Source organism: Microtus pennsylvanicus, chromosome 5 (genome assembly GCF_037038515.1).
Source record: "Microtus pennsylvanicus isolate mMicPen1 chromosome 5, mMicPen1.hap1, whole genome shotgun sequence".
In the NCBI taxonomy this organism is placed as follows: domain Eukaryota; kingdom Metazoa; phylum Chordata; class Mammalia; order Rodentia; family Cricetidae; genus Microtus; species Microtus pennsylvanicus.
Window position 1 is genome coordinate 35,442,121 of NC_134583.1, and position 11,589 is coordinate 35,453,709.

An 11,589-nucleotide genomic window follows, 5' to 3' on the forward strand; every position below is an offset into this window, starting at 1 on the left:
GTCTCACTTGCCTTGAACCTGCTTTGCCAGGTGGGCTGGATTGGCTGGTAAGGCAATATCGGGGATCTGCCTGTCTCCGTTTTATCAGCACTGGTTTATAAGTAACTGAGCTATCACACTCCAGCCAGAGTATTTGAAAATTTTTGTTCTCAAAGCTGTACTCTTTGAAAAGGGTTACAGTATAACAAATGATACTTCTGGGAAATTCCTTTCCACATCATAAAGAGTCTGGAAACAAAATTTACATCTCAAGATACCAAGCACATTTTAGAGGTTAAGACTAAGAATATCTTACCTAAAACTAATTTGTAAGTAGTAATTCATGATCTATTGGGTGCTTAGGAATCCTGAGAAAGGTTCCAGTATGGGAGGTGGGCTGACAGCCCAGAAAAGATTTGGGAGAGAATGCAGTGAGAGTTGGTGTGGTGTTGTAGGGGAATTTGTTGGGAGAGGAACAAAGATATTCATGGCAGGGTAGCAAGAAGCTGGAGTGCAAGGACAAGAGGATAGAAGACAAAGTGAGTGGACGAGAGGTGAGTTAGGCTTAGGGCTATATTATATATTTGTATGCCAGATAGTGAGTTGTGAAGTTTGTTTTATGACTTGGGCAGCGGAGGGTTCTCAGGTAGAGGTTTGATCTTTTTAATTAGAATAAGAGTGTATTGAGGAAACTAGAGTGTATTAAGGACTATTTGTTGACAGAAATATGCCTTTGAATAGTGAGAAGAAACTATGTGGAGCCCAGTATAAACAAGACAGGGCAGTCAGTCTCTTGAATCAGTGAGTTTGGGTGAAGGAAAACAAGTTTGTAGGATGCTAAGAAATTAGCATTTACAACATTTGTGTTGTAAATGAAATTACTGAATAGGAAAGAGAAAGAAAAATACCCGTTTTCGTTATGATAAATAAAGGGCTTGCTTTTAAGTAACTGCATGCTTTTTTATATGCCATGGTAATAAATTATGGATATGTTTATATGAAAATGAACCTTGTATAGATCATAGTCTCTAAGAGTTTTTGTGCAATGGAATTTTACTATTTTTAAATTTTTTTCTGCTGTCAGTTTATACCCTGTTCTTTTCGAGAGTATTGGTATTGAGGGTGCTGTGTCCTGCTCATTTGTCCCCTGAGAGACAGGATCTGTCATTGAACCTGGCTAGCAATGCCCAACAATCTTCTCGGTGCCAAAACAGTGCTGGGTTACTGCGTTGCAGACACACTCACTGCACATTTCATGTAGGTCCTGGGATTTTGAAATTGTGTTATCAGTTTTCACAAACTCAGGTCAGTTTTCCTGTCTTCATCTCTCAAGGATTTGGAATTACTGGTTCGAGCCTAGCACACTCAGCACTGTTCTCTTGAATACTCCTACCTGGAGTTCTAGAGTCTTCTTTTTAGAGATTTTATTTTATGTATATGTGCATGGTGCTCCATTTGCATGACAGAAGAGGGCATCGGATCCCATTATAGGTAGTTGTGAGCCACCAGGTGTTTTCTGGGTATTAAACTCAGGACTCCTGAAAGAGCAGCCAGTACTCTAAACTGCTGAGCCTTCTTTCTACCCGCAAATTCTGGATTCTTAAAAATATTCTTCTCATTGTTGATATATGTTGAGTATCCTTGACATCTTTCAGTGACTTCTGGCAGCGTTTAAAGATGTTGCTTTTACCCCTAAAATAATTCTTCTCAGTTTCTCACTCTTCCATGTTATAGTCACATTTCATAAAACATTCCCTCATTCTTTGATTCCCAAAACAAGCCTGCCTTCTTTCCACTTGCCCTGTTAACCTTCCAAGTATTATTCTAAGAGTGTTATAAATACTTTGTGAATGGGATAAAAATAATTCAGGGGCCCTTTCATATACTTGGCCTTTTCTCATGGTCTTTGTTTCTCATTATCTGACACCCACATCATGGCATACAACTATCTGTAACTCCAGTTCCAGGAGCTCAAATGGGCACAAACATAGTGCACATACATGCGTTCAGGCATTATATTCATACAAAAAGTAAAATGATGTTGTCATTGTTTTTAGTATGTTCTGTCTCATCTTACATGATGACATTGTAAAGAAGGTAGTATTACTAGGATGTTTAGGACCTACGGAGCCCTGGTTGAATATTCAGCATCACAAAAAACATTTAATTAAAAGTATTTTCACAATTAATGGAAAGTCAGAAATAAGAGGACTGGTGAGAAGACTTGTAAGAGGTTGCTACTCAGGTCTGGCATCCTGAATTTAAGTCCTGGAACCCATGGTAAAAGGAGAGACTCTGCAAGTTCATACTCTTGGCACACATTAGGTACATAGAGTGTTACGTCTATTTAACAAGTATTTGGAGGGTGTTCATTTTTGACAGTAGGAAAGTTCGGGTCTTTGCTTCACCTGGAGTTTACATTTGTTTGTACTGCTGTAGCTATGCCTCTCTGGCTTAGGATTGCTCATGTGGTGGATAAACAATACTGGAAGGCCTCTTAACTGGCCTGCATCATAAACAAAAGAGGTCTAGAAAGAAACTACTGTTCTTGGGTGAATTGTTATGCTGTGATTGTAAATAAACTTCTTGTATCATTTTCAGATTTGGACGGTGCACTACTCTCAGGGTCTGATGGCGATAGGACCGTGAATTCAAATTTATTGGCAGAAGCCTGCAGTGGTCAAGATGCAGGTGATGCTGGTAGGTACAGTAAGATTTTTAGCAAGAACATATCTAAGGACCTGAAGGCTGTGGAGTGCTAGTGTACATGGTTACTGAAGTCTACCGTAGGTTCTTTGCTACTTGTGTGTAGTTGCTTCCACTTAGAGACCAGTCTGAGATTAGTTATGGTTGCGATGACTTTAGGAACTTGGTAAATACAAATTGATACTAAGAAGGAAGAGGTATGGATACACTAACGAGATCTGAGGAGCATTAATATAACCGACTGTTTAGAATGACTGTCATTGAAAACAACTTAATGAAATGGTATGAACCTATTGATGTGATACACTTTTGGGTACACAGCAACCTAGGAAGTATTTTATGAACAATGTTTAACCTGAATCTTATCTGTGAGGAGAAAATTTAAAAACACAGCAAGCAGTCCAAGCCCTAATGGCTGGAAAGAAAGACATACAGAGTAACCACTAGCTGAAAGGAGACTGAACTCAATGCAGTACGGTCTTGATCGGATCAAGGGCTTTTGCCCTTTTAGGAAGAAGTTGGAAATGTGGCTATGTATTTGTTAGCAGTATTCAGTTTAAAATTTGTATACATCTGGTTTTGTAGAAGAATGTATATGTGTGTGTACATATATATATATGTACACACACATTTTTATTTGTGTATAGTATATATGTATTGTATTTAGGCATAAAGCAAAAAGTACATGTTACAATAGCGGATAAAATGTGAGCAAAACACTAACATCTAAAGGTGAAATATAGATGTAATTTCAACTTCATATTTGAACTTTTTAAAATTAATGGTGGAAGAACAGGTGGCACTGCTTACAAAAGTTATTGGCTCCTGCCACTCCCTTTCAGGTGCTGGAGATCAAACAGGGCCTTGAATATGCCGGCCACGCCCTGTACTTTTGAGGGACACCTTTTTGTTTTGTTTTGCTTGAGTCGGGTCACACTCTTGTAGCCCTGGCTGGCCTGGAACTCAGATCTTCCTGACCCTATCCCCCAAGTGCCCAATATGCCTTTGGATTTTTTTTTTTTTGAGCAATAGAGAATTTTGAAGATCTTTTAAATAAATTACTTATTTATTGATTGTATGGAGAATTACTATTGTCTTAAGAGTATTTAGTAGAACCCAATTTTTTGGTTTAGAAGTTGGGTTCAAGAATGTAAAACTGTAAAACAACACACAAACAGCTTTCTGTGGAAAATGAGCCATTTTGTTTTAATTTTTAAGAGTAAGTCTTTGATTTAGGGTTATTTCCCTAAATATTGGGACTTTGGTCTGGCACATGCTAATCAAGCTGGCTCTTTTGGATTCCAGAGTTGTTTGTGTCATAGGTCGCCCTTTTGATGAGTTTGATCTCAACTGTTTTCTCCTTCATCTATGGAATGATATACCAAAGATATTAGTGAACATTAAGTATTTGTTTGAAATAGACCTTATTAACTCTTAGGTATGTTGAATTACAGCTTCTCATAATTTATACAAGTTATCTTTGCTAATATTAAGAATTAGAAGACTTCTATGAAATTTGGAGTGTGGGTTTCTTAATTTGAATTGTAAATATTTTTTAATGTTTTTAAAAATACTTTGATTTATTTGTGTGTACACGATGTGACACTAACGTCAGAAGACAACTGGGAACTGACTTTGTCTACCATGTGGGTCCCAGGGAACCCGTCAATTGATAGTGCTTGGAGGCAAGGGCCTTAGTCCACTGCGCAGTCTCCCTAAGTGTGTATTTCTGACTGTTAGTCATGAATGGTATATACAGAGAAGCATGGAACTGGAAGTGTGTGGTTTTTTAAATTTAATTCTAATCTTGCATTGTCAGTTTATTGTTAAATTTTTTTGTCTATATATAGTCAGCGTTATTTATTTGAATTTTAGCAGATCTAATATGATTTCTGAGGTCAACTTTTGAAGTATATTGAACACGTTAAAAATATCAAGTACATGTTCTCTTTCTAAAATATTTATTCAACAAATAGGTAAAGGTCATTTATGTTAAACACTAGAAGCACAAAAGTAAAACAGGTCTTGCTGTCCTAGAGAGCAACTGTAATTTGTTTTGTACACAGGTAAGAAATAGGAATCATAAAGCCCCAGCTCAGTTTAGAAATGGGAAAGTAGAAATTGAAAGGTTGACTGCCCCAGGCTGCCATTCCATTCCCCTCCCTGTCCCATGTCCCACTTAGGAGATCAACAGCATTGTATTTATAGCCCCAGAGGGGTATTCTTTGTTTTGTTTGTTTGTTTGTTGGTGATTTTCAAGAGAGGGTTTCTCTATCAGGCCTTGGCTGTCCAGGAACTAACTCCCCCCCCCCCCCCCCTCTCTCTCTCTCTCTCTCTCCCTCTCCCCCTCTCTCTCTCTCTCTCCCCCTCCCCCTCTCCTCCTCCCCCCCCCCCGTGTGTGTGTATAAAGCTATATAATAGTAATGTAGTACATTTTAAAAAATCATCCCACAAAGTTTTTTTTTTAACTTCTATATTCTTTTACCAAAGAAAATAAATTTGCTCTAGTTTTTTGTAACTTTGGTCCCTGTCCTGGAACTCGCTTTGTAGACTAGCCTGGCCTTAAACTCACAGAGATCCACCCACCTCTGCCTCCTGAGTGCTGGGGTTAAAGGCGTGCACCACCACTGCCTGAAATTTTTACTCTAATTTTTAACAGTACAATATGTAAATGGAAATTTTTATTAGCAAAGTGCTTGGGACCAGATGTTTTTAAAATGTTGGAGTCTTTTAAATTTTGAAATATTTTGATACATGGCCTTTACGGATAGGTTGACATCTCTCATCTAAAAGCTTGACAATGTCCAAGGTCTGAAAGTTGTTTTTTTTTTTTTTTAATTTTAACTTTATTTTACGTGCATTGGTTTGTTGGTGTGAAGGTGTCAGATCCCTAAGACCTGGAGTTACAGACAGTTATGAGCTGCCATGTGAGTACTGGTCCTCTGGAAGAACAGTCAGTGCACTTAACCACTGAGCCATCTCTCCAGCACCCTGTCTGAAAGTTTTCTGAGCATACGATGTTCTAAAAGCATTCTAGATTTGTGAGCATTTGAGGTTGTGTGGTTTTTTAGGTTAGAGATGTTCTGCCTGTGTTATTACTACATGTTCTGTGCTTGTCTATCTGTATTAAAAAGGAATGTTTCAGGGAAGTCAGAATTAAAAATGTCTATTTACCACACATGGAGAAATCTCCCAGAGGTCCTTATGTTGGAATGGAGCAGCCCAGAGAGGTGTTTGGAAGGAAAGGCTCCATCGTATTAGTCTTTGATCTGGCATTGAAAGTGAGTTAGATGGGTAGCCCTTGATTCTTGCGGCCTGACAGGCTCTGAATTAGTGTGTTGGGTTTGATCTTATTTTTGAAACAGGGTCTTTCTCTTATTAGTCTGGCTTTGCCTCAGCCTCCCAAGCATTGTGGTTTTATTGTCTTATAAACAATTGCTGACAGGTATGGTGGTGCATTTGGGAAGTGAAGGCAGGAGGTTGCTTAGTTCAAGGCTGACCAGCCTGGACTGCATAATACTACCCCTCAGAGGGGAAATGCTGTGACTGAGTGGGAACTGGGTAGCAAGTTGGCAACCACTGAAAAAGAATCCACATGTTAGAATTGATGGTTGGTTGGATCGAGTCTCAAACTGATGATTCTGTATACAGAAGAAATTCTTTGACCCAATAAATTGTATGTATATATTTAAAATGTAATTGAATCCAAAAAGAGGTAATTCTTGACTCTGTGTTTGTCGGGTTTTTATAGGACTAGGCTTTTGTTGTTAGTAAGCTCGAATTTTTGGAGGTTCAAGAATTTTATTTATATTGTTTTAGAATGGGAATTGAATCCAAGACCTGTTTTTATTTAGGTTTTGGAGTGAAGATGGGGTGAGGGAATTGGATAGTTTTTAGGACAGGATCTTCTATGTGACCATATCTGACTCCAAATTCACAGTGTATCCAAGTTTGGCCCTGAACTCCTGGCCTGTCTCACAGGTGTGAGTGAGTCAGCACATGGAGCTTTATTTAGTGTCTATTAGAAAGCTTATCATGTTCTTATAATTGTGTTTTATTTTCTTGGGCTCTAATTAAGGGATAACAGACTTCCCCTAACCATTTCCTCAAAATCCCTTTCCAATTGCTCTAGGAGCATCCCATGACTTCAAGTATGGTGTGATGCCTAGCACTTCAAATGATTTCAAGTATGGATTGCTACCAAGTACTTCAAATGATTTCAAATATGGATTGTTACCAGGTGCTTCAAATGATTTCAAGTATGGATTATTGCCAGAGTCTTGGCCCAAACAAGAAACGTGGGAAAATGGCAAGTATTATCAACAAATACAAAATGGTAATTTTTAATATTTAAAAGCTTCCACATTCTGAGCTTTAAAAAATAAATAGTAGCTGTGTTAACAGTTGCTGTTTTTATGGCTAAGCATAGAAGTATTGATATAAGGTTTCTGTTTAAAGGTATATATATTAAACAGTACTGTTTTTCTTCCTTTAAGGTGACTCATCTCTAATCATGAACAAGTTAAAATGTCCTCACTGTACCTATGTAGCCAAATACAGACGAACACTAAAAAGACACTTGCTCATTCATACTGGAGTGAGATCGTTTAGCTGTGACATTTGTGGGAAGCTGTTTACTAGAAGAGAACATGTAAAAAGACATTCCCTGGTGAGTGATCATGAAGATGAGGGCTTTTATGGCAAGGGATGTTTCTAGCATTTTATTCGCAAGTTTAAGGAAGAATGGCTAAGTTGCTTTAAACAATTATTTTTGAGCTGATACTGTCCTTCATCTAGAACGTATTCATCCATTAGCTATCCTTTTATTATTAAATGTATGGTTTAATTTGAATGGCTCAAATGTGTTCTTTATCTGTACTATCCTTATTTTGGTTTTTTTTTCCCAATTAGGTGCATAAAAAGGATAAGAAATACAAATGCATGGTGTGTAAGAAGATCTTCATGTTAGCAGCCAGTGTTGGAATAAGACATGGATCTCGACGCTATGGAGTCTGTATGGACTGTGCAGATAAGTCACAGCCAGGAGGGCAAGAAGGTGTAGATCAGGGACAGGATGCAGAGTTCCCTCGGGATGAAGAGTACGAGGAGAATGAAGGAGGAGAGCCTGATGAAGAGCTGGCTGAGAATGGAGAAGACCAGAATGATGCGTCTCGATGGGATGAATCGGGAGATGTCTGTATGTCTCTGGATGCTTAACTGACCTTACTATATTCCTCAAGAATGCTGCATTTGGACATACTATGAATCGACAATTTGGATTGTTGAACTTGAAGGCTTGCAAAATATGGTACATGCTGGATGGTAGTTACGTTGCTGTGAAAAACTGTAGGGTTAAAGCCTTATAGCAAAAAAAAAAAATTTTTTTTTATATTTGCACAGGACTGTACAGCAAACAACCATGTGGTTGGATACATGGAGTCCCCACATTCAGTCAGTTATCAAAGTAAAATATTTTTTATTTATAGGATATACAGTTAACTATTTGGGTTTTATGAAAATATAGTACTTGTCCTTTCTAGAGGTTACATTCATGTACTACTGTAACATGAATGAAGAAAATCCATTTGTGGAAGTACAGTGACAGTTGACCCAATCAAACCACTCAGGCTAGTTTGTACTAGTAGAGTTTTGTTTCTATTTTTATTTTATTAATTTTATTTTTTTTAATACAGATTTTCAGTGAGGGGCCTTTTCAACCCCATTGGTTCTATTTTCTTGTATTTTTTTCATTTTATTTGCTTTATAACTTAAACCAAGTCTCTTCTAGTCTTAGATATTATTTCTGAATTCTGTGCTGATAGGCATGTTTATAAGAACTGGAGAGGTAATTTATTGGAATGAACTGACTCCCCTTCCTTCCTTCCTTCCTTCTTTCCTTCCTTCCACTTTGACATGAATTTTCCCACTGCACAAATGAAGAATGATGTTACGACGTTGCCATGGTGAAGCTGACAAACCACTAAAATGATGATGACTTAGAAGTGACTTTCTCCTGCTGCTCTAATTTGATAAATGGTTACTATATAATGTTTTCTGACATAGTTTTTGGTTTTGGGTATCTGTTACTTTGGCACTATTCTTGTTTGCCTCTTAAATTTTGCCAGTGTACTATACCTCAGCCTTATTTGAAATACAGAAGTCTAATTGAAGAAAAGTCATAGAAAAACACATAAAATGATTTGTTTTATAATTTATCATCCATGTCCAGTTTGGTTAGCTTGTTATGCAAAATAAGTGAAATATCAGGGTTTTCTCCCCCTGTGCCCTTTTTTTAAAATCATTAAAATTAACCCAAAATGTGCATTCTCTTTTGTTTCATACTTACCGGGATATTGAGTGATATAAATTGTGGCTGATAATTTATTTTTCCATTCCTTAAAGTCACCATATCTTGATGAAATCTTTATAGTCACCATGATTCAACAAACTGCAGAAATCTTACAAATAAAATGTTGAGAGCCTTTATTGTTCCATTATCTAAATTCTTTAGGAGTCAAAGAGTGATTCATTGAGTTGAAATTGTTAGATTTATTTTGTCTGGTGACATGAACTAGCTGACAGTGGAACTTGAGCAGCCTTCTACGTGCTAACATGACGACATGGATCAAGAGCATATTGTATACTAGAGAAGAGTGAGAGACAGCATATTTTCAACTTTCTTTTGAATACAAATTGAGTATATTTTCCTATTTTATATCAAGTAACTAAAGTGGGCCAGTTGTGTGGAAGAAACCACAGAGCTGCTTTGACAGACACAATCTTTTTGGTGCTCCGTCTGGTCAAAGTTGTAAAGTTGATTTCCATTTAAAGAGACAAACTTGATCATTGCCTCTGATTTCAGCAGAATGATGGTTTGATACTGGTCAGTGACTTTCTGTGTGGCTAGATGAGAGATGAAATGTTCCATTGTGAGATCCCCCCTGGCCCTCAACTGTATGGTAGTCTCTGCACACCTGGGAGCCTGGCAGAAGACTAGTTCAGGTTTGAGTTTTGTTTAAAATGAAGAGTACACCTTATTCTCAGTGTTTGAAACAAATGAGTAAAATGTAACTCTAGTAAAGTCCAAAGTAGACATAGTTGGGCAGAAATATTATGAATGAAAAAGTATTTTAAACGTAAAATGTTCTGCTTTGTGAATATGTAAGTATAGTATAAAGATTTCTTTCATCCCATTTATCCCCTTCCTTTAAAATAAACCATAGTTTACAATTGGTAGATCTGTCTATATATAAATATATATGAAAGAGCAAATATATATATTTAAAAAAAATCACCTAAATCTGCTTTATTAGACAGTAGTTCACTTATTGCATAGAAACTGGACTTGGCTTTACATCCTTAATGTACTTTATTTTACTCGAGATATGACCTTATCTTGAAACAGAATTTCTTTTATTACTTAAATCATTTATGTATATCTGGTAAATTATGACCAAATTTTTGTTAGATTGCATACAGTAAATTGAAATACACATTTGGTACACTACGGGGTTGTTGTGCTTTTGTTTTGATTTTAGTTGGAAACAGGTTTGATGTAGATGACTTATTACTGTTAATTTAAAATATTCTATAATTGTCCATTGCCTTTTATGTCGTGTTGTGACAGATTTGGCTATATTTTTAGTCATCTGAAATATACTTTAAAAAGTTTGTCTTTAGGTAATCCAAAGGAAAAATTGTTTATACTCTTGAATATATATTTGCCTCAGCCTATATAAGTTTCTTTGAAGTAAACACTTTACCAGAACAGAATTGACAGATTTTTCTACTTGCTGACTGCCTAAGTTATTTTGTTTCACGGTCTTGAGGGATCGCCTTTTTCCCTTTGAGATCTTTTTTAAAAAATAGTTTTAGTACTAAGGTATACTACTGGACGTTTCTATTTTTTTAAGTATATTCCTTTTCTGACAATACAACTTCAGGAAGTTGATAAATTGCTTAAGAACTTATGATTGGTCTCAGAAAGGTAATGGATTGGATACTCATGATTTTGTCTGGAAGTCTGACAGAGTTATGTTGTACATTTGGTGAAGTTTTTCTTGTAATTTATATTTTAAATAAAATATTTTTAGAGTTTTTAATTTTAATGAAGGGGAAGAGCATACACTTTCATATTCCACAGTGGCAATACCATGTCATAAATTCAGACCATGTGTTATTTCTCCCAGACACACTTCCCATATGGTCCTTCATTTGTCATGGTTATTATTTCCTATACAAGCTGCTAAATTTTAGTGCCCTAGTGATCAGGATCTTGAGGGTGTGCAGTATTGGAAGGGGAAACAGGACAGTAACCAGTAGTTTTTACTTTGGGGGCAAAAAACACTATCTGGCTTAGGTTGAGTCATCCTGATGAAAAGTGAGCTAATTATTGCCGTTCACAGATTACTCAAGCACACTAAGTAGTTTAGACGTGAGCCAAGAACAAAATTAATGAAAGCTAGCAGAAAGGAAGTTAAAGGATTGGGAGGATGGCTCTAGTGTAAACATGGAAAGCAGTGACAAGCCCTGAGACCTTACCCTTCTCTGAGCCCACGCCTTTTCGGTATGCCTATACTTTTGTGTTGTCTGCCTTATTTTTTTCTAGACTCTAAAGTAGGTGCTATTCTGTTTTACAGATAAAGGCTCAGAGATACCAGACACTTGCCTAACTACTACAGCTTACCAGATCTGGGTTTGATCAGGTCTGCTTTGGAAGCCCTGGCTCTTTTAGGAGGCTCTATTTGCCCCATAAAACAGCTCTTTTGTAAATTTATATTCTCCCTGTAAAATGACTGCGTTAGGAATTTTGTACCCTATCTGCCCCCAGTAAGCTTCCTACCACACGGTCCTCTGGTAGCTCTCGTCACTTTGACCTAAACACCTCACTGTGGTTGGCGTCAT

The 11,589-nt window shown here is 37.0% G+C and overlaps 1 protein-coding gene across 2 annotated transcripts in view; it reads left to right on the plus strand.

Moving 5' to 3' along the window:
• Zbtb10 (zinc finger and BTB domain containing 10) overlaps window positions 1-10,793 on the plus strand; it is a 32,651-nt gene extending 21,858 nt beyond the window's left edge. Inside the window, exons 3-6 of one of the 2 annotated variants that reach the window (XM_075971484.1) lie at window positions 2,581-2,679; window positions 6,818-7,021; window positions 7,182-7,354; window positions 7,597-10,793. In XM_075971484.1, the coding sequence (XP_075827599.1) occupies window positions 2,581-2,679; window positions 6,818-7,021; window positions 7,182-7,354; window positions 7,597-7,902 (782 nt within the window). In that variant the 3' untranslated portion in view covers window positions 7,903-10,793. The remainder of the gene's footprint in view (window positions 1-2,580; window positions 2,680-6,817; window positions 7,022-7,181; window positions 7,355-7,596) is intronic. The other variant, XM_075971485.1, reaches the window with a different exon arrangement.
• The last annotated feature ends 796 nt before the right edge of the window (window positions 10,794-11,589 follow it).